Source organism: Diadema antillarum, unplaced genomic scaffold (genome assembly GCF_040938485.1).
Source record: "Diadema antillarum isolate AM-2024a unplaced genomic scaffold, OU_Dant_1.0 scf00000090, whole genome shotgun sequence".
NCBI classification, from domain to species: domain Eukaryota; kingdom Metazoa; phylum Echinodermata; class Echinoidea; order Diadematoida; family Diadematidae; genus Diadema; species Diadema antillarum.
This window is the reverse complement of record NW_027270979.1, coordinates 1,710,215-1,734,738: the sequence shown is the minus strand read 5'-3', so window position 1 is coordinate 1,734,738 and position 24,524 is coordinate 1,710,215. Positions and strand designations below refer to the sequence as shown.

Here is a 24,524-nt window from a genome sequence, read left to right as displayed (position 1 = left end):
TTCCGAAGATTCGTTATTCCGAAGGTTCGTTAATCCGAAAATGAAATAGGGTTTATTATTCCGAAGGTTCATTAATCCGAAAATGAAATAAGGTTCGTTGTTTCGAAGGTTCGTTAATCCGAAAATGAAACAAATCTCGTTGCTCCGAAGGTTCGTTACGGACCCTACATCACTTCGGATCAACGACCCTTCGGAATAATACACATACGTACTAATGATGCACAGGATAGAGTGTGTTAGTGAAGGTGCGGCGCGCTCGAGAGTATTGACAATGGTGCGACATGCACGAGGCGCAGCCGAGTGCATGTTTGCAACCGTTGTCAATACTCGAGACGCTAACGCCACGAAATAATCCTTTGCATCATTAGTTTTATAAAATGGGTCGAAAACTAACAGCATTATTCACGTACCTTTGTGGGTCAATACCAGTCAGCTACATGTAGCACTCGCTCAAAAGTCAAGATGTCCGAAGATGTTCGTCCCAAACATTTACGCACGTCGCACTCGGAAATCCCGCACACTACACGATAAGTACTGTACGTACGTATAAGAGTATACGTACGCCACGTACGTACTGTTATGCATAAGAAAGGCCGCCGGCTGTTGTGGCAGCCCGCGGCCCGGGGGGCATTTCATGAAGGAACTTGTCGGATGAAATATCTGACAAGTCACTTTTATCCGACAAGTTTTGAGAAATTCTTTAGTCTGATTGGCTGATTTCTCTGAACTTGTCGGATATAATTGACTTGTCGGACATTTTATCCGACAAGTTCCTTCATGAAATGCTCCCCCGAACTAGAAGTTGTTTACAGGATTGACAGCGCGTATAGTAGCGCGTGACGCACTTGTAACAACTGATTGAGTGCGCACTGCTAGTGTAAAACATTAGCCGGGTTCACACGTACACCAATTAGCGGGATACAAATCTCGAGATTTGCATCGCGATCGTCATCCCGAGTTTTTTGCACGTGTGGACAGAAAAAACCCGAAAATTAGCGGGATAAGCATCGCGATGCTAATCCCAAGAAATCTTGCGCTGGTTCGTTAATTAGCGGGATAATTGGCCGCGCGCTGGTACGTGTGAACGGTCGGGATTAGAATCTCGAGTTTTTACATCCCATCATGCAATGCGCACATCACAACAGCGAGGCCTCTGCGAAGAGGTCCTTCACCTCTTTGGAGCACAACAACAACAGCGCGCGAACCACACCACTGACGCGTAAAAGACAATGGACAAAGGTAAGTGCGCGCAGGCGGTGATAGAGAAGGGCGCTGTGTGACCCAGTTTGCAGGCTTTGCAGTTATCTCTATCGGCAATTAGCGGGATAATTTGGTACGTGTGGACGCTCGCCAAATTAGCGGGATACCGATCGCGATCGCTATCCCGCTAATTTGGTACGTGTGGACGCTCGCAAAAAAACTCGGGATGTGCATCGCGATCGTCATCCCGCTAATTTGTACGTGTGAACCCGGGGCCGTATTCTGAGAGCTAATTAAGTGTCTGATTAGCACTTAATTACCGAATTGGTATTCTGAGAGCATGATTAAGTAGGGGGTATATTAACTACCATAGCAACAAGCGTTTTGGCGGGAAGGACCTACGCGTTTGCGCGTATCAATGCGCGTGCACCTCTGACAGGACTTAATCACAGAGTTAATTACGAATCGGTATTCTGAGGGTGTAATTAAGTATGAAAGTTAATGGAAAACTTAATGATACCAAAGAGTGTCATTAACTACTCCGATATCACGCAATACATCGTGTTTTCTCTGCCACAACGATGCTTACCGTCTTCGGTAACCGAGGAGCGGTTGATTGTTGTTATCTTGGTATCCGTAGAATTCAGAGAAAAAAAGAAATATAGCCGATCTTCGAGGAATTTTGTCATTTTATGTGAGCAAAGAGGTTGAGATCTTCGCGTGCGTAGGTGAGGGGTTGTAATCAAATACCGGAGTGTGCGCATGGAGCTCTTGGGTTGTAGTTACAAAGGGCGTGGAGGAGCGCGCATGGAGGGCATATTTGCGCGTGTAATCATCATTTTGGCTTCTAACAACGCGTCTGATTGGATGGAATAACAATTAGATGGGAGGGACCTAAGATAATTACAGGGGACTTAATCATACCTTAATTACGTCCTCAGAATACCGATTTTGCCCTTGATTAAGGGCCTATTAACTTCACGACTTAATCACGAAGTTAATTACAGACTTAATTACGACCTCAGAATACCACCCCCGGCTATTAGCCGGGTTCACACGTACACCAATTAGCGGGATACAAATCTCGAGATTTGCATCGCGATCGTCATCCCGAGTTTTTTTGCACGTGTGGACAGAAAAAACCCGAAAATTCGCGGGATAAGCATCGCGATGCTAATCCCAAGAAATCTTGCGCTGGTTCGTCAATTAGCGGGATAATTGGCCGCGCGCTGGTACGTGTGAACGGTCGGGATTAGAATCTCGAGTTTTTACATCCCATCATGCAATGCGCACATCACAACAGCGAGGCCTCTGCGAAGAGGTCCTTCACCTCTTTGGAGCACTACAACAACAGCGCGCGAACCACACCACTGACGCGTAAAAGACAATGGGCAAAGGTAAGTGCGCGCAGGCAGTGATAGAGAAGGGCGCTGCGTGACCCAGTTTGCAGGCTTTGCTGTTATCTCTATCGGCAATTAGCGGGATAATTCGGTACGTGTGGACGCTCGCCAAATTAGCGGGATACCGATCGCGATCGCTATCCCGCTAATTTGGTACGTGTGGACGCTCGCAAAAAAACTCGGGATGAGCATCGCGATCGTCATCCCGCTAATTTGTACGTGTGAACCCGGCTATTAGCCGGGTTCACACGTACACCAATTAGCGGGATACAAATCTCGAGATTTGCATCGCGATCGTCATCCCGAGTTTTTTGCACGTGTGGACAGAAAAAACCCGAAAATTAGCGGGATAAGCATCGCGATGCTAATCCCAAGAAATCTTGCGCTGGTTCGTCAATTAGCGGGATAATTGGCCCCGCGCTGGTACGTGTGAACGGTCGGGATTAGAATCTCGAGTATTTACATCCCATCATGCAATACGCACATCACAACAGCGAGGCCTCTGCGAAGAGGTCCTTCACCTCTTTGGAGCACAACAACAACAGCGCGCGAACCACACCACTGACGCGTAAAAGACAATGGACAGAGGCAAGTGCGCGCAGGCAGTGATAGGGCGCTGTGTGACCCAGTTTGCAGGCTTTGCTGTTATCTCTATCGGCAATTAGCGGGATAATTCGGTACGTGTGGACGCTCGCCAAATTAGCGGGATACCGATCGCGATCGCTATCCCGCTAATTTGGTACGTGTGGACGCTCGCAAAAAAAACTCGGGATGAGCATCGCGATCGCTATCCCGCTAATTTGTACGTGTGAACCCGGCTATTGTGACGTACGTCAGGCCAGGGAGGTGGAAGAGAGACTCTTCTTAGTGCTTACCTGAAGAAAATAATGCACGCACACGTGACTCATTTCAGCGCTTCCAATTGGCTACATTCTTGAACCCATTTTATAACGAACCTTATTTCATTTTCGGATTAACGAACCTTTGGAGTAACAAACCCTATTTCATTTCGGATAAACGAGCCTTCGGAATAGCGAAACCTTTTTCATTTTCGGATTAACGAACCTTCGGAATAACGAACCTTCGGAATAACAAACAGCACCTGACTCATGGACCTTTATTTCCAATGTGTAGCTCGTGGGCCGTATGACTTGCAGGTGTCAATAGCTCGTGGAAGGACGACAATGAAAGTATAGTGTAGAATCGCACATTAAAGTCTGTGCTTTTACTTGCGTTGGAACACAATTATGAAATTTGCTTTTGATTACGTACTTGAGTTATCACATTATTCACGTCAGTATATTGCCGCCCAACTCTCAACATTCATATTTTGATATTATGAGTCCGCATTGAACTCCTGTAGATATCTTCTTGTATTTTGCCTCTTTACTTCTTGTTCAAAACGATTTCTTTATACACCAGTTTGTTGCGTTATGAACCTGCATGAGAATGACGAAATATACTGAAAGTTTATGCCAAGTTTCACAGCTTTGCTAAACAAGAGAACATTCTTTTTTTTTTTATTAATGACATTTCTGGATCTGATACCGATGAAGTTACATTGATGCTGCAAGATAATTTACATTCTATATATAGATGGTATAAGAAATAATGAATTATGTATTAATTTAGATAAGACAAAGGTAATGTTATTAAGTTCGCGATGCTCTGAAAGTTTGAAGATCTTCCTTGATGGGAAAATGATTGAGCAGGTTCGTACTATTTTTGTTAGGTATTTGCGTTTAATGATTGTTAACCATTTTCTGTGGGAAGAGCTCATACAAAATCTTGCCAAATCTATCTCTGAGAAATTATCTAAGTTACGTAAAATAAACCAATTATAGGATATAAATTCACAGAAATTTATGTATAATGCGGTTATTCAACCCTGTGTGATGATCATTCCTGTTCAGTCTGGGGAAGTTGTTCCGTTGAAAATCTAAATATTCTCTATCGTTTACAAAAGAGGACAGTACTTATGAGTCGTTACATAAAATTTTGATTACAAAACTGTTAATGGGAATAATAAATGAAGACTTTGAAATTACAAGCATTTGAATTTATACAGAAGGAATTATCTAATCATTATTATTAGTAGTAGTAGTAGCAGTAGTAGTAGTAGTAGTAGAATTAGTATTATCATTACTATTGTTATTATTATTATTATAATTATTGTTATCATTATTATTACTTTTGTTACTATTATTATTATTATTATTATTATTATTATTATTATTATCATTATTATCATTATTTGGTCGACGCTCATGTTAAAATTGCATCCATGGACCCCCCCCCCCCCCCCCATCGTGCAACAGTATTTAGATGACTTTTGACATACAGGCTTGTTTAACACAAAGCAGCTGATTTTCTTTGTATATTGGGTACAATGACATCATAGTGTTTGTTTTATTTATTTGTTGTTGTTGTTGTTTTTTATACAATGTGCCTTCCGGTAGCAACCTGAATTATGTGAAATTATATAAGTGATTACCTTAGCTTGTCGTATATGGTGTCTGCGTGCATCAGTGCTTGGGTATGACAAGCTTTTAATCGTTGAGTTTGATGGGCGTTACTGTCTGTCATACTGACCTCTGGAGTGAATATTTTGTCGACTCTAATATACTTCCGCTTTTCTTTTATTGAGGGCTTGTGAACGGAAGTTCTCGTCCGAAGAGTTTTTCAACTTATATTATAATTGTTTGATTATACAATCATGTGTCATGTTTTATTCATAACTGTTTAAATTGCAACTACTTTAAAATACATTGGGTGTTTTTTTTTTTCATTTTCAACACATGGTTAAAGGCAATACCGATTTCAACTGGGCGGCTTGATCCTTTAAACTTTGGGGTTTTTTTTGTGATATATATAATCTTTTTTTCAATTCATTAAAACTAATGGTACAGGACCTTGATACGAAACAGCATTCACTTGCTGATCTTTTATCTGTCAAAATATTATGTTGAAATAAATAAATAAACAATAGATAAATAAATAAATAAATGTAAGGAAAATAAACGTGTAAATGCAATTTGTACTGTGTTCTTAATATTCACGTTAGCTTTCATCATTATTGACAAAATGTTATTCAAAAACACCATTATAGGCAAAGAGAAAAAAAAATCACGTTTTCCAAAGCATTATTATACTGTTGGAGATGAAAAAAAAATGAATGAATGAATGAATGAATGAATGAATGAATGAATGAGTGAGTGAATGAACGAATACAATTTATTGATGAGATGGCAATAATATTGCATGGCCACCCAAGTCTCCTACTCAACTGCACGCGAATCTTATATCTCATTTTGTAACCCATTTCAGTTTGTTAGATTACTAGTAACTCAAATGCAGATAAACTTCTATTTTCATATCAAATTATTCTCCACTTTACGTAATAGAAATTATGTTCTCCGTAAAAGATGGAGTTAATAGTTGTTGAATTATAGACAAATACTTTCAAGCACAAACCAATAGCAAATAGTACTTGTGACGCTATAGCCTTGTGTAGTTTGCATTCTCATGCTGTAGTTATAGACATCAGTGTTTTGTGAACTGATTTTAGACTTAAAAATTCCGATTTTTATTTTTGCGTCGGAATTTGATGTATATCTTAATTTGGATTGCCTTCATTACTCTTGAGTCTTACAGCAGTCAACTTGAAAACAGATTTGGGTTTTTAGTTAAAAGGGATGTGAATATGTTTGTGTGCCAGCGACTACCGAAGTTATCTGTCCAGACAAGTATATTATTCATATCTACTAATAGATCATTTATACATTTAGATACTACGAACTGTAGGAAAACTAGGAGGGTTTAATTTAATCTCTGGGTATTAGACAGTGATATCGGCCCGTCATTCTAGGTACCTTTCTGGCATTCTATACATTTATAATTTGAGGGTTTCAAAGGGCGAAACATCGTCCCCTAGTTCTGCAATCCTGGGTGTTTTTTTTTTTTTTTATATATTTCGTATATGAAGTGTCTATAAAGAGTGATATAATGACTGAGCATGCAACAAAATATGTGTATCCCCTGACACTGCCGCGGAACGCCAAACACATACTCTGATATCGTTGTGTGGGACACACACACACACACACACACACACACACCTGAAACACCTTTTTATGATACTTTTTTATTCAATTTTCGTTCGATATCGCCATCGTCTTCACAGTGAAACGACAACAGTGATTTTCTATAGATTCATACAAACTTGAAAAAGACTATACTTATAGTCCACAAATTGCATTCAACATTGTTACAATACAAAACTAGACAGAAGACTTTCAATAAAGATTTTACCTTGATCAACTTGTTCAAACTAAAAAAATTTCTGCGTAATCGCATAAAAAGTCAAATAAAAGGACATCATGATACGAAATCCTGCAGTAAATTAATATCTCATAAAGCTTACTGCAATAAAATTGATCGAATACAATCCATGTTTTTCGCATTAAAATCATAACCCTTTGCCCCCTTATATCATATTCTATTTAAAAACAGGGCACAGTTTCATGAAAGGTGTCAGCCCTGTCGAATATGATTACTACATGTATATGTAAAACGTAGTTGCCTCTAAATAAATGAGTTTTAGTGATAAGGGTTATAGTTATCATATCATTAATGAAAGAGATATCATTAATGTTTGGCACTCAAAATCCAGTCATACAACCCTTGAGTCATACAGGTCACGAGCTATAGACACTAATCAAACAAAGCCCATGAGCTATACAGTCCACACTACATCACGAGGCTATACATTAATAACGTATACACAGTGTCGGTCTCGTGGGACCCTTTTGCCTAGTGTCTGACTCGTGAGCCACGTTTGCCTAGTGTCGACTTCATGGGCCTTATTTGCTTATAGTGTCGACTTAGATATTTGCCAAGAGTCGAGGTGGTGAGCCGTTTTTTGCCTAGTGTCGAGCTCGTGGGTTGTATGACTCGTGGGCTGTATATGAGTCATAAACTGTAGGAGTCATGGGCTGGCTCTGGGATGACTCTTGGGATGACTCTTGCTTGGGGCTCGGGGGGTTTAAGTCTGTCATGAAACACTATGGCGTCAAAGTCGTGCATGAACGTTACGTCACGAACTTGACTGCCGCGAGCCCTCACAGAATACTCCAAGCACCCCTACCCCACACCAGTGCCTCATATATTAAAGTGCATGGTGCTCATTATGATTGCATGCCAAATAGAATGAAACGATCAATGATGTCCCTAATCAACTAGGATATGTATTTCATACGTTTACAGAAACTCCTAGTTGCTATAACGATATAAAGTAAAAAATAATATAATCATCAATCATTTTTGAGAGTCACAATTCTGCATCAAAAAGGAAAACCTGTAATGTTTGTAGACACGTACTGCCATTGCTGAACCAAGATATATTGGCCGAGATATAATGCTGTGCTCTCGGTAAAGATTTTGCCAAGGAATTTAAGAACTAAATTAAAGCTTCTTGGAACAGCAAGTTTAACCTCGTACTCTGAATTATCAATGAATATATTATAATAGATGCATTCTCACTAGAAATGAGATATATTCAGACAAGAAGCGGAGTCAACCGCGTTAAATTTTGTACCGGCTGATGCATTAAGCCGGTAAAATTAGTTTGCGAAGAAATTCAAGATAAGGATTTATGTATTATAGCAATCGCCGATCCTTGTACTACTTGTACAAAGTACGACATTTATGGGTAAGGGCCTATACTGAGTCAAGACTGGGTCGTGCCTCACAGAAAAAAAAAAAAACTTTGTACATTCATTGGATGTCATAAGAAGTATGCTTATAAACTCTATGAAAACTTTAAATGAATTGTCATCTGCATTTATGTACATTTCTTGTTGTTGGATGGTTTGAATATTCAAGAATGACATAGAATCTTTATTGACTGAAATAATTAATGTTAAATTTGTATTGACAACCGGGTGTCTGATGAACATTTTATGAGAAGTAGTTTGAAAGTCATGTATATTTTTTGTCTCTTCTTTGTTTCGGAGTCTCCTTGTACCCCATGCCTTTCTTTAAATTCGGGATTTCCGCATGTCTATGTCGAAAGGTTTCACAAGAAATTATGTCATGAAAGTCACGGCCTACAATATTATTCATTGTATATCTATTCACAGTACTTTCCTGAATTGCAATATTGGATTGAATTACGTATACGAGTATCTAAATGTTTTGGTATGGTTCCATTTTAGTCGAAAAATAAAATTGATTGAAATGAAATGATTAAAAAAATGAAATGAAATGAAATGAAATGAAATAAACAACAGCTAAAATATTCACTCTAATCTATCCCCTGTGCACTGTTTAATATTTTTGGTAAGAGAAAAGCGCAGAGTTTGAAGCGAGTTTTTAAGCAAAAACAAAAAAACAAAACAAAACAAAAAGGAAACAAAAACGAAAAAGGAATGGATGGGAGACGGAACAACAATATGTGTCGATAGCTGTAATAAATGTGGTCGGGATTAAACATAAATTATTTCGTATTTAGCAAATTTTCTGGTAGGGAGAAAATTGGAACACAAGTGATAATATGCGATGTATAATTAGCATAACCTATGCCCCACAATCAACAATATCTACCCACTGGCTATAAAGACGCTCGCAGTTACAGTGTATAAAAGTGACGGGCGAGATTCTTCACAAACAAATCAAGGAGACTCCTCCACTGCATACTTCCGTCAAAGTTCCTCGTCAATAATTGTAGTATTGTAGATTGTTTTTCGTTTTCCTTTATGCTGAGATTGCGATGGCATTTGTGCGAAGAATCCTGTTCGCTGTATTTTGGCTTTGCTTGGTTTTCGTCAGTCATGTGGCGGCTCACAAGTTGACGGTGTACAACGCAGCATTTTGGAGGAACTTTGGTGAAACTTCTCCCACGTACGACGAGCAGATCGATGGGGAAGAGAGCGACAGCGAGTATTTCTTTGAAAACGATCATAGTGACTGGGAAAGACTCTATCGCCAATATGAATCTCCTCTGGAGGATGGTTTGGCTGATGTTAGCAGCGCAAAGCAATACCACATGACAGACGACCTAGGTAAGCATTAATATTGCGTCAAGTACAATTAATGTACTGCAAGCATCTATGTGTAATGTATAGAAGCTGAAAAGAGGCTATTGCAGTGCATCAAATAACCTTTTTAATGGTTGCTCCAAATTTCCAACCCATCATGAGTCTTTTTCCGGGTCTCGCACATTTGCGGAAGTTGCTGGACATTAATAATGCATGACAGTGTCCTTTTTTTTATAATCTTTTGTGTACTAGACTCAGCATGTGGGGAAGAAAAATCACATATTTCGGGCATGGTACCCGAAAACTTTTGTTTTGTAAATCAACTGTTGTTGTTGAAGTACAACATGATAAATATCTGGAGGATTAATTCCCTTTTTTTCTTCTTTTTCCCCCGTATTATTGATTTCATAATGTTGCCAGCCATTACCTTGTGTGTATGTCTGCTTCAGAAAAGGGATTTTAATCTAACAACACATCGCGTCCTGGTCGTTGATGGAGCATTCTATTACTTATCTGTTTGGTGCTTTGTTTTTAAAAAACTACATACGCTTCCCCGACAGCAGGATAAAGCGTTTTATGCTATTGAAGATTTTTGTCACACACACCAATTTATCGTTGTGCTTTATGACCCTCATCAACGCTCATAAAACAATAGTATTCTTTCAAACGTTTCAAAAGTATTACCAAGTGTTCGAAAACCAAGCATAAAATGCAAGACACATAAAATTGACGACTATGCCAGGTCTAAATGCTGAATAATCGCAAACATAACGCAGCAGTCTTTAAAAAAGAATATTAAAAGAATAAACAAACAAATATTTCAGAGCTGAATGTAATTGCATGATTCGTTAAAGAAGGTGCTAGCATAATTCAAGAAACCATGTTTCAACTTCAATCAGGTATGGATGATAAATAACCTACTGTTTGTTTGTTGTTGTTTTTTACGAATTTTCACTTTCTTTGAATAAAGGCAGAGCTGTTGATTCAACCCATTAAAAAAAAAAAGATGCAGACACTTCTTGAACAAGTACATGTACCGTAAAAGAAGTCTTGCATTTTCAGAGAAATACATTTTATTTTGCCGAAATCTCATTTTTAAATGGAGAAGAGGGCATTCATGACTTTGTACCATGGTTACATTAAGAGCAACGCAAGAATTTAATTGAGTTTAAAAAAGCATATATCTCATTCATATAAATTATGTAATTCTATATGAATTTTCATAATCATATGGGTCTCTTAAATATTTGACATTTAATGATTCCATTTAATCTTATTTCTGTGCTTCTTTCAGTTTTTTTAATGGATTTTGATATGAATTGGGACTTGTCTGCCCTTTCCAAATAGTCGAACACAATAAGGAATACTTGGTTTGACGCGCGCTTAATTGTGAGTCTGCATTGCTGGCTACATTGGAATCGGTTTCTTTGAGTTTGGCTCTTTATACGTCCTCCATTGACTTTATATACAATGAGCAACAGCCAGTAAATTGGCTACACTGACTTAGGAGCGTTGATAGAACAGTCATAAGAAGTGTATTCATATCATCTATATGAATAATTGATGGATAATGATTTGGTATAACATTATAACATACAGTCGCGGGCAATGAAGCTTTAGCGTACTCATTGCTCCCTGGATTTTTCATTATGGAATTATTGTATTTATGAATCAACATTTGAGTCGATTCCCTCAAACAACTTTATGCAAAGCCGTGACCTTTAGCAGTAGGATTGGTAGATAAGAGCATTTATTTAACCTCGTCCTTCTACAATGTTGTGGCAAATAAGTAAAATGTAATACGGTTATTCCTGGTGTTAGGTAAAACATTCGATACAACTGATAACATTACTTCGTAAACCTCATTCCCATACAGGTAATTGATATAGACAGCATGTATGGTACAAAGAATGGTACATCAGAATTATGCATATTATTGATCAACTGCGGAATCCCACAAGGCTCCATTTTTTGGGACCACTTTTTTTCTCCTATATTGCATATTTTGTACGTCTCACCTCATCTTGTGATTCGTCATCTTTGTTTTTTTTTTCTTCTTCTTCACTCAACAAAACCGAAATTTTGGTTATCGCCTTCAATTTGTAAGGACATGAAATTTAATTTTTGGTTTACGTGCAATAGGGGATCTCTAAAAACAGAAAATACGCTTTATGTACTTCAAGCACCCAAACGCGTATCTTAGACTACAGTTTTACTCAATATAAATTTTGATAACTTTATCGTAGAACAAAGGCACAACAGACGCTTTCTCGGATGTTGTAATTGATTGGTTAAAGAGATGGTATAGTCTTGGTCAAGGTTAGGATTCAACTTTAACTTTTTTTTTCGAGATACTTAAAAACCCCTCAATGAAATGTTCAATAGCATGCGATCCTAAGACGAATTCAACGTTTATTAATAATGAATTGCTTTTGAAATGACCGAGATATCCAAAAACAAAGTAAAACAAAGCAATGCTGAGAATAGGTGAGTTCCATCTTTGGATTGCTTTGTTTTGGGTATCTCAAAAACAATTTTCATCAAACAAACTTTGAAGAGCAACTGATCGACGGAACAATTTCATGAATTTGATTAAACTTTAAATACCTCTTACAAAATAGGTTTTCCAGGCCAATTTTTGTCAGTCCATTTGATAGAAGTTTAGCAAAAGCCCTCGTTATCGCATAATCTGTCTTTCAAAATTACAACTTGTGCATTCAAAATAATGAGCATTTCGACCAATGAAATTTGCACATGTGCCTTTCGAATTCGTAAAAAAGGGTATTCAAATTGGCTGGAACTCTACGTTAATTCAAATTCGCCATCATTCCCCGAAAAGGGTATACTTGAGTCATTCCATTTCGCGAATGGACAGTCAAATTCCAAACATTTTTTTTTAATTCACGTCATATTATTATTGTTTTTTAAGGTGAGAACATTTAAACGTGTATTCACATGTGACTTCTTTGTTTCATCTGTTCTATCATGCCATGTAATTTGTATTGATTTATCATATGCAGTCTGTATATATCTTAGTTCGTTCTATAAGTTATAACTTACAATGTTTATTTTATGTATTTTGTATCTTGTATTGCGTTTCATCGTATCTCAATTTGTATATACACGTATTCCATAATCGAATCTATCTTTCCAATTTCTTCTTCAGCGCTCAGAAACATTGTAATAAGCGCTTTATAAATGATATTTATTATTATTATTATTATCCACATTCTGTTAAGCAGTAAAAGCGTCATATTTTTGACCCTTTATACCTTGGGTTGGTTGTTCTGTAACGCCCCCTTTTTTCCAATACATCATGTCATTATATAGGCCTACATGTACCATCACCACAAATTAACTTCACCCTCTTACAGTCATGACAGCACAAGTTATATACAGACGTATATAGATCTCAAGAAGAGAAAGAATTATGAAGATCATAACCTTGACTTCTTAGAACTGGCCTACACACTTGGAATAAAGCGCTCAACGGCCAGGTAAGTTGTGGCCATATTATGCACTATTTCGGACTGGGAGACTCAATAGACACATTTAGAAGAAAAAAAAAACCGGTTGCCAAAATCTCTAAAATGAATCCGGAAATATAAACTGTTATACATCGTACAAAAAAATAACTATGATGAAAGAAAATAAAGAAAGAACCAAGGCACAGACATGTCTGCTAAATTGACTGCAGATATTGTTAAATTGGATGCCCAAAAATGAATTTGAATGAACGAGCGCAACATAATACCTAATGACGGGACTATATATAATTCTAAATTGAATTAATGAATAGTTAAATTGTGCTTGTCTTATGAATTTCCTTTGAAAAAGTGTTAATTAGAATGAGGTTGTAGGCAATTTGAAAGCTCCAAAATGAATTTAAAGGAAAAGATCATAAAATTGAAATACCGAACATGTCATCTAGGCTAAATTTTGCTAAATTGGATGCAGTAATAAGGAATGGGATTGAAAAAGGTGTGTATGGCAGTAGAGGAAAACCTATATGATTATGATAATATGCTCTTTCATATTTCATAGGATATTTCCCGTTATCTCGCAAAAAAAAATGGAAATCTTGAGCCCCATCTCACCCAAAATTATACCATCCCTTTAAACATGGTATGATTTTCTGGGCTACTTACAACATCAAGTTCTAAGGCTTACTGTACTATATGAAAGTTAAAATCATATCAGCCTCTAAAGACTTTGTTGCTATTAAGCTATACGAGACTGCCTTACATAACATACTGTAAAATGATTGTCTGTGAGAGTTGCAAAAAAAAAGTACATTGTCAGCCATTCTTTTATAACAAAAGAAAGAACTTGTTATATCATGCGCTGGCTCACATTGTTCCCTTCAGGGGACCTGTATTTCGTAAGCTAATGTCCCTGAAATTTTCTTATATGAATATTTTGTAGGTGACAATGTTTATATTTGTAATTCATATATATATATATATATATATATATATATATATATACTGCAACAATCAACTCGTGACCACTTGTTTCGATGACTGATTCGTTTTACTTTTAATATAACTATGCTCGATTCACTCCTATCCAATAAATTCTCAAAATGTTCACTTGATAAACTCAAAAGTGATCTTCATAGCACATAAATCAATAAGACACCTTAGCCTTGACCTATAGAATAATCTTGTCGCGATTTTCTAGCATATGCACTTGCAATGATATATTGCTCCCATGAAATATCTGCGAGCTAAGACAAATAATATAATTACCACCTAAAAATATAACTCGAACACTAACCCTAATCCTCACATCAAACTAAATCTAAACTCCAGTCACAACCCTAACCATAAGTCTTTGGAGAAATGAATAAGACCGCGGCAATTGTCCTAGGAGCTCATGTCGTGTCACCCGAATTCTCTTCAATGCTAGATCATGCACTACAATTTTCCCTTAAAGTCATAATGAAACGGAACTCTATATTATAAATCATAAAGTATTTGATAAGCATACCAACATTTGAACTGATTTGATAAGATTATGACACAAGGGCCCCGTTTTATCAAAAGACAAAATAGATTTTAAATTTCCTTACTACACAGACTGACATAGACTTACAGTTAAAATTAACTATACAATCAATTCTAACTCTTCATGAAACAGGTCCGATCTGCTTCTGTTCTTCACTAGTACTTGATTTCTAATTTGCAAATTCAAAATATCGTTTGGATGTACAGCTTATTGATTAATGCCAGCTGAAGATATGTCACAAGTAGGCCGATATGATGTTCTCTTTAAATTACATACAAAAAATATATATGTTTACTGGAACACACATTATTGAAACACACACACTACACTCAAACGTACACTTAAGGCCTACATGATCACATACTATATACACACAAACACACACACACACACACACACAATTAATACACACAATCATTATGCCTATTCAATTCAAGATTCAAGTCATTTATTATCATGCACTAAGGCATTAAAATCTTCTCAATAGTCTCCATTTCAAAATTCCACATGTAAAGGTAAATAAATCACAATCATAAACAACACACAGAAAAATCATTTACTTTGTAAATAAATTTTAAGGTAACTGAGAGTATCAAAATCCATTTTAAACATTACCTCTTGTACTCTACGTAATTCTCTGATATCTTTTTTCCTCTAAAATTTTTGTAGATTTCCCTTTTTTTGCACTCACATCTCATACATTTCGTTTTCCCGAGGGTGCCGATGAAATCAAGCATATCCTGTATTTGTCATTGCTATTACTTCTAAAAGATTTGTGAAATGAGTACGTGAACATCTTATGCTTATTTGTGAGACATAATTTTTGTGATTGCATTGGTTTTTGATTCACTCGAATCATTATGTAGTAATAATTGGACCTTGTTTTCGGCTATGTATTCAACGCATAATGTTATGTTGTTTAAAAAGCGTGTCATAGTTATGTCTAATTATGTTTCTGTTTCAAAATTGCAGAAAATGTAACAATAAGTCAAGCCAAACGCAACTTTTTCATTCTCTCTCACACACACACACAAACAAACACTAACACTAATACTAACACTAACACCAAATAAACACGGGATGATGTTGCCGAAGTCCCCCCCCCCCCAAAAAAAAAAAAAAAAAAAAATCGGCAGAAGTGGAAGATGTCGTAATTTCAAAGCTTTTATCTTTCCTATAATTTCAAACTCCGAAGAGTGCCACGATTAAGAATGATTTGAAGAATATTAATGGCAATCGTACGAATGATGATGATAATAGTTGTATGAATCAAATCCGCCTGTCTCAGTTGGATCGATATTCACAGCGATTATGCAGATCGTTCGTATGATGATAACGCAAATCGTTCGTATGACGATTATGCAAATCATTCGTCATTACCAATACTTATATCACTCTAATGTTTGTGATAAATGTGTTAGAATATGATCTTCGTGAATAATATTTATTTTGCGTAATGCCCAAAGTAAAACAAAAGTTACAAAAATGATACTTACCAATGGAAGTAAACGTCGGCATGATATTGCTGTCAGATATTGGGTAATAACCCAACTGCAAAGGAACAATCGTTATGTCATGATTTTCCTCTGCCACGGAGCGTTATGGTAAAACGACACTTGGCAAACGATGACAGTTGCTTCTCTTTTCTCCTCCTCACCCATCACGTTGTCCTCGGGTGAAATTAAATTGGTGGTGTTAGAACCAAATAATAACGCACAGACCTTACAATTCTTGGTCAAATCATTTCGTTTTTCTATTCGTAAACTCTTAATGCGAATTTCTTTGTGCAACTTCATCATCATATTCTTCTTAAAGAAATTGAATTCTATTTTTGTATCAATGATGTTTTCTCTGACTAAAAATATAGATTCATTAGTTTTCAAAACCTAAAAAAAAAAGGGGGGGGCAAATACAAAAAGAAAATGAATAACGATTCACGTCTGATCAAATCCGAAGACTGTAGCGTATAATCAAGCACATTAGTAATGACATGCCATGTTAAACAGTGTACACTGGAATAGAATTCAGCCTTTGGCAAATAAGTCGAAAGCTCCTAATTATCAGAGACAAGGTCTGAAAGCAAGTAATGGTGTGGTCCAATTGAAAGACAAAGATGTGAAGACACAGGTAAGGCAAGATATCACACAACTTCCCTATAATGGCTGCAATTGGCATAGTTCAATGTCGTCTCGTATATAAGAAGAATTGCTTCAGTTTTAGGGACAGAAGGTGCTAAATGAACTATAACAAAAAATCTCTAGTTCTAAATGTAAAGTTCTTTCTTATAGCGAAAGTCAGTACTTATAAGGTTGTCTATTTATAGAGAGATGATTGATTTTTCTCCTTTATATCCGGATTTTTCTATTTAAGGCGCACTTAATTTGCACCATTCGTCTCGAATATCAGAGGTATACAAGAAATTTGACAGGAATAGGACAGAATCTTCTGTCTGAGTTTGGATCATTGCGCAAGAAGTCACGCAAACTGTTGCACAAGTTAAGCCCCCTCTGAAAGCTACCCATAAGGGGAGCGTGACACAAGAGGCAGCGCCACCTCGTTTCCGATAATCCCCAATCACATTTAGTACCCTGCGTTGCCAATTTTTCCCACGTCCCAATATAAGCCTTGGATTAAGGAGCCTATAAATGCCACGAGTACTTGCCAATAAAATGTCTTTGACAGGGCATGTATAGGCATTTTTTTTTTCCATCGAGAGCATCAATGCAATTTTATGAACTGGATTTACAAAATACGACACTAAATAATTATATTATCATCAAAGATACTGCATCTAAATGCTATTTCACTCTGTCTGCCAGACAGTTTGCATAATAATCTCAGATATCTATGCCGTCTGTCTCCTACATCTTCTAGGGCACGCAATTAAATATGATATATAACATACATAATATATATGTATATATATATATATACTAGTATATATATATATATATATATATATATACATATAATGAAGAAAACCCACTTACTGTTCATAGAGGGATTAATCTATGTATGTTTACATTATAAAACATCCACTTTGATACCACTTTTAATAGGTGTAATCAAAATTGCTCTCGTTCGTATAAAGGATAATCCATCGGAATATAACTTAGGCCATCGGCTATGGCATTATCCATTGAATAATCCATCGGCAGAAAACATATATATCTTTTTCTCATGTTCTTTTCGGTTACAATTCGTTTGTAAATATATATCATGTTTTATATCTTTGATTGTTTTCCTTTGTTGTTTGATATATACTTCCGCAAAGTGATGATAGCATGGTTACAGTGCATGCATTAAAACAGAAACATTCTATATCGTTCTTTTAATACCGCTGTTTCGCTTTCTGTGTTCTTTCAGAAGCAACGTCAGTGGCTGGCAGCAACCGCCACCACTACCGGGGGAAGACGCCACTGCTGCCCATGTACGTACCTCTACCAATCAGGCCGAGTCGAGGTGGCGCCACGGATTCCACATCGAGGACCACAGTGTATCAATTGAAAACTCTGAGCAGCAGTTACTTGAGAATAGGAGCTGATGGAACCGTCACAAGTGTCGAGAGTCGCTTTGACCTATACAGTAAGACAACAAAGTTTTCAATAGTCAAACCGTCTTCATTGTATGTTTGATATGTTATGTTATGGTTACATTCCACCATCAGGTTCTTTTCACTTATCTTTGTCACTGATTTTATAGACAAGTGGGAAATTGTTCTGTGAGAGACTGAAGTGATATAATAAATAGTCAAACTGTAAAAAGAAAAAAAGAAAACAAAAGATGTGTGCTAATTGTGCACCGTATATATTGCACCCCACACATTCCAAACCTTACATGAAATATGCGTTTTCCTTTTTTTATGGGGGGAGGATTTTTGGTGGCGCTGCCAGCAGTGACGCTGATGATCAAGCGCGGATCAGAAACTAATAAGATGTCCATTTGAGAATAATATCAAAAAAAGGGTCTTTTTGACATGCTGTTCACAGAAGAGGCATCTGTTGAGATAAAGCAGCAGAGTGTAAATGGCGTAACACTGCCATGCGTTGTTCGTGTCCTCGATGATTTAATCGTGATTCGACGTGCATTCGTGATTTTGCCCAAAATTTCAGAAATATAGCTATGCACACAAAGATTACAGATTCTCGAGCTCTTGTAATTAGTCTTTCTGACATTCCTTATATATGTTATATGGAAATAAAGTATAATCGAATTGAATTGAATATCACATTTATTCATATACATATATATATATATATATATATATATATATATATATATATATATAAATGCATATACACTGAGCTAAAAAAAAAGAAAGTAAACACTTTTTCAAGGTAATATTTCTCATAGAATATTAGGCTAAATTTTCATGTTTTACATACCATGTTAAAGACAATTTAATTGGCTATCAACCTGATAGGTCAATAAAAATGGAAACTTGAAGCATATAGATGAACACATTCGTTTGTTTGTTTTTTCCAAAGCACAAAAGTAAAAATTGCAAAAATGGACAATTTCTCATTCATGCGTGTGTGCTCTTCCACATAACAACGAGAACAAAAGACAAATCCAACACAATAGGAAACACAAATTAATATCGAAAATTACCATCGATCTTTATAATGTCTTTCTAGCCCCAAAGTTAAAGAAAGGCAAAAATAATGGAGAAAATGTAGAATCTTCTGTCAAATCAAAATTCAAATGACATTTGAAAGGAGGCAATATTACTCAAAAAGTAGAAATTTAAAAAGATATTTCGAGTCAAGCACATGGAAAATGACACCTTGTTCTTGAATTTGTCTCATGAATTCTTAGATCCCTAAATTAAAAGAATGAAATAAAAAAAAAAATTGTCCATTTTACCACCTTTGCATCTTACTCCCTATGACATTTGAATTTTTAGTGACAGAAAAATCTTATTTTCCTTCTTTAGTTTCTCACTTTGTTCTTGTTTTAGGATATTAAAGAGATGCAAGGGAACGGATTTTTTTTCTGTTCATTAATATCTCTCACTATGTCAAATTTGTCTTTTGTTATCATTGCTATCTTGAATGGGATTAGCAAAATGAACCAGTACATGTTTCTGAATTTTTCACTTTTGTGCCTTGGAAGACAAAAACGAATGTGTTCACTTGTGCGTAAAATATCTCTTTGTATTAACCTGCCATAGGTTGACAGCCAATTAAATAACCTTTAATAATATGGTACATGACACATAGTTGTTAATTTTTTACCAATATCTTCTATGAAAAATATGCACTGGAAAAAGTGTTTACTTTCTTTTTTGCTTCCAGACGGGCCCACATTCTACAAGCTCTGCCATTTTAGTGGGTCTCTCCATTTTTTCGCACTTTAAGCAAAGTTATACATGTACTTTATTTCGATCACTTCTGTTTTTTTTAAACTACAATGTACAATTACTATAAGGTCCTCCTCAATTGTTTTACATTCTTTTCGATACATAAGGTTCTGTTTACCTTATTCTCTTTTGTCAAAAGAAGTGTAACTTATATGTTTTGTCGAAAAATGAAATAAACTTTTAGTTGAATTGCTGAGTGTGTATACATACAATACATATGTATATATATATATATATATATATATATATATATATATATAAATGTAAATATAATTTCATATAAACCAATGTGTGTGTCTATGTGTCTGTGTTTGTAATACTCCATGCACCTGAATTTCTTCCTTATCCACAGCATACTTACATTTCTACCCATGCCCTGGACCCGCGGCTTTTCGCATCAGAGGTGTTCGAAGTCAGCGATTCCTGGCTATGAATACAGCTGCCTTGCTAATCGGACGTGTGGTAAGTCATGATTAGTTCTCGCAGTGTTTCTATTATGAAACCCGGCAATCATTTTTGATTGATTTTATTTCATTTTATTTCAATTCTGAATTTCTGATTCATACATAAATGATATACAAGGTCAGATTGAACGAACTAATTGAGTACAGTATAATTTGAATCTGACAGTTAAAACAGATAAATGATTAATTCAAAAATATCCAACATTTTTTTTTCTAACACAATGCAAAATGGAAGCAAGCAGACATTATTTTATGCATATATTTATGCATATTATTAATGCATTAATGCATTATTTATGCATATTATTAATGGTATCTTTATTTCCTCCAATCATTCATCGCAGCCCGATGTCGAATTACAAATAATTTTACAAAATAATGTATACAGTATTATATAAATATAAAAAGGTAAAATAACATAATACAGATAACATACAAGCTTGTACAAAACAAGTACAATTCAATATTGCGTCAAAAAATATAAATGATTGTTACCAATTTAGTTTTTACAGAACAAACCATGGAAAAGGAAAGGAAATATGTCCAAAAGAATACAGAAAACTGATTTTGATAAATATGAATTGCGAAACTTGTTAACAATATAAACTATATAAAAAACGTATAAGCATAAATAAACAAAGGCATGATAATATTATGTTAAATTTCATTTAAATTAATGTTCTATGCCAAAAAATATAATAGCAGAGTGTCATTTAGATAACGTATTAGAGTCTATAGCATTATCAATGGGTGCACGTCACGAGACCGACACCCACGAGTCATACAGCCAACGAGTCATACAGCCCATAAGTCATACAGCCCACGAGTCATACAGCTCACAAGTCATACAGCCCACTAGTTATATAGCCCGCGAGTTCGACACTGAGTAAATAAAGCCCACGAGTTTCGACATCAAGTAAAATAAGCCCACGAGTTATATAGCCCATGAGTTCGACACTATGCACAAAAGCTCACGAGACCGACACTATGCAAATAAAGCCCACGAGACCGACACTACGCTTAAAAGGCTCACGAGACCGACACTACGCAAACAAAGCTCACGAGACCGACACTAGGCAAAATAGGCTCACGAGACCAACACTAGGCAAAGAAGGCCCACGAGACCGACAGGATGAGCAGCGCCACCTATAGACCAATTAATTGTATAGGGTGTCCAGATAATGGCATAAGGAAGATATGAAAGATGGAAAAGGAGAGTTGCTAGGGTATTACCTCATCAATTGTCCTCCCTCACCCCTGAACTGTTCAAGATCTTTGTGTTTGCGTGTGTGAGTGTTTGAGAAAAGATAAACAAAATTCCGTAACAGTGCATGAGATGTTTCAACATTAATTTCGAAAATGCCAAAACACTCTTATCTCCCTTTCCGCAAAACACATAACGGTATACACCTTCTTACAAAAAAAAAGTGATGTGGAAATTCAAATCAACCAACTAAAAAGATAGCCAGCTGTGAAATGAAGTTTGAAAAAAAAATGCATATATAACATATAAATATGTTTCAGTGCACACCTGCTTTACATGATATAGAGGGGGAGTAGTCATCTGCGAAGGTGTTGACTTAGTATAAATTCACAGAAATAATAATTAGTAATTGTCTATTAAGGTAGCGTTAAGGATTCGGGAAAAGAAGATGCATCCATGAAAATAGCCATTCTATTTCTTGAAAAATGTACCGTTTTGAGGAGAATAATTTTACAAACACAAGTCACAATTTTATTTACAAAAAAGAAAAAATTGGTAACAATGTCGCTCCCCGCAGCATGACAGATCTGCCCCCTAAAAGCCACAAGTGCTGTAGAAATACATACTTGATAGTTGATAATTATGTAGATTGTGCTGTTCAATTAGTTACAATCTCTCGCTCGATAGCGTGACGAAATTGCACCAGCCAGTATGTAATTTTCCCCTTCATGGAGCACCCTAAGGGACATTATTTGTAATTGACATGTACATGGCGCTGTTCATCTTGTCGGTCTTGAGAGCCTTCTTTGCCTAGTGTCGGTCTCGTGAGTCTTCTTTACCTAGTGTCGGTCTCGTGGGCCTTCTTTGCCTAGTGTCGGTCTCGTGAGCCTTCCTTACCTAATAGTGTCGGTCTCGTGGGCCTTCTTTGCGTAGTTGCCTAGTGTCGGTCTCGTGAGCCTTCTTTGCCTAGTGTCGGTCTCGTGGGCTTTCTTTGCCTAGTGTCGGTCTCGTGAGCCTTCTTTACCTAGTGTCGGTCTCGTGGGCCTTCTTTGCCTAGTGTCGGTCTCGTGAGCCTTCTTTACCTAGCGTCGGTCTCGTGGGCCTTCTTTTCCTAGTGTCGGTCTCGTGAGCCTCTTTTGCGTACTGTCGGTCTCGTGAGCTTTTATTGTGTAGTGTCGGTCTCGTGGGCTTTCTTTGCTTAGTGTTGGTCTCGTGAGCCTTTTGTGCGTAGTGTCGAACTCATGGGCTGTATGACTTGTGAGCCGTATAACTCATGGGCTGTATGACTCATGAACCTATTTTTGATGTCGGTCTCGTGGACCGTATGACTCGTGGGTGTCGGTCTCGTGGGATGACCCCTTATCAATTAGCAGCAATAAACTTCACTGTTTATCATGCTAACAGACCATTTGACTGCAAGCCAGTCGACAATGGAAGAATCATATTCACTGTAATACTTGGTTACAACGTTCAAATCCTTGCCACCAAGTTTCTTTTCCACTCCTCCTAAATTGCAAGGATTCCCCAATGAAAAAAACTATGAAGACTGATAACTTAAAAAGATGTGATAATGTATAGATTTTGATAGCTTTATCTTGTTTAAAATTTGTAATTATTTTGGGTATTTGAATTTTAATTGAGAAATGAAGTAAACAGGAGTTTCAACGCAGTACAGTTTTGGGCTGCTATGCAATTAGAATGCACGTTATTATTATCATGATTAATGTTACAAGATATAATCATCCCTTTGCATCTTTTTGAGGTATTTGAGATTAAAGCTGCTGAAAAATATTTTAATGATATCTTCAAAAACATCTTATTATGTAGCGAGTGCGGTATCATCGAAATGACATTATTTTTCTCAGTGTATTTGGTGATGACCTCACTTAAAAAAAGTGAATATAGAGTTTATCTATTTTTGCATTCAAACTAGTCGTAATTAATAATTCCTTTTCATTGAAAGAACAGAATACTTTAAAAGCGCTGAATGTAGGTATAAAGGAAATCAGTAAACAGTCCGATTCCTCCCTACTGTTATGAACACATTAGAGAAGCATATTTGTGTGTAAATATGGTGGAAGTATGTCATGTCCATAGAACTTTGGATTATGATTATGATATATAATCATACAGAGAGAGATAAAGATATGTGTGCACTTGTGGTTCCGCGCTTATGAATTTGTATGAAGCGTGAGGCGTGTTGATCATCTCTAGTGTTCACATATTCTATTTCTATTTGTTTACTTTGATGGTGGTACCACAGGAAACGGCAAACGACGCGGACTGCAGCGACTGGCGAAATGTATGGCACGAGCGATATGCGACGATATTAAATCCGCAGCTCAGCGAAGTCACCCTGCTCACGTACCACGTCGTCGCGGAGAACGGGCAGCGTTGGTATGCCGGGTTCAACAAAAGAGGGCGCCCTATCGCTTGGAATCGTCAGAGACAGTCACCGTCACGGCAGACTTGCTTTCAGAAAGAGACGAGGCTAGTCGGATGAATGAAACAGAAGTAACCCTATGTCTGCTTTGAGTGCAGATTAACGCAGAAGACCCCATAGCGTTGTACACACCGTCCAAAGTCCATGACACAGACAGGGTTAATACCAAAGGTCCTCTGACAGCCTTGCCAAGATTATAGATACCATATCTATCTTTATATTTTTGCTGATAAATGCGACATTTTCTATCATTAAAGACGCAAAAATACATTAGAAGGGGCAGGCATAGAAAGTCTGCTAGTCATTCTGTGGTGGTAGTTAGCAATGTACGCCTGTGTACCTTGGTAAAGTAAGAGGAATCGATAATGTGTTGAAGGTCATAATGCATATTTTAAAAAAAAGGA

At 36.7% G+C, this 24,524-nt stretch overlaps 1 protein-coding gene across 1 annotated transcript; it reads left to right on the top strand.

Annotated features, from left to right (window-relative positions):
• The first annotated feature begins 9,369 nt into the window (after positions 1-9,369).
• Positions 9,370-24,180, top strand: LOC139718162 (uncharacterized). The gene is made up of 4 exons (XM_071629648.1): positions 9,370-9,661; positions 18,014-18,232; positions 20,362-20,471; positions 23,941-24,180. Exons 1-4 carry the CDS (start codon positions 9,370-9,372, stop codon positions 24,178-24,180), a joined length of 861 nt encoding a protein of 286 aa, XP_071485749.1.
• Positions 24,181-24,524: the final 344 nt, after the last annotated feature.

Excerpts from the sequence above, each read along its gene's own strand:
- LOC139718162 (XM_071629648.1), top strand. The coding sequence starts at position 9,370 with ATGGCATTTGTGCGAAGAATCCTGTTCGCTGTATTTTGGCTTTGCTTG. Across the intron at positions 18,233-20,361 it reads GAGTCGCTTTGACCTATACA|CATACTTACATTTCTACCCA; the intron begins GTAAGACAACAA and ends CCTTATCCACAG. Across the intron at positions 20,472-23,940 it reads CCTTGCTAATCGGACGTGTG|GAAACGGCAAACGACGCGGA; the intron begins GTAAGTCATGAT and ends GTGGTACCACAG.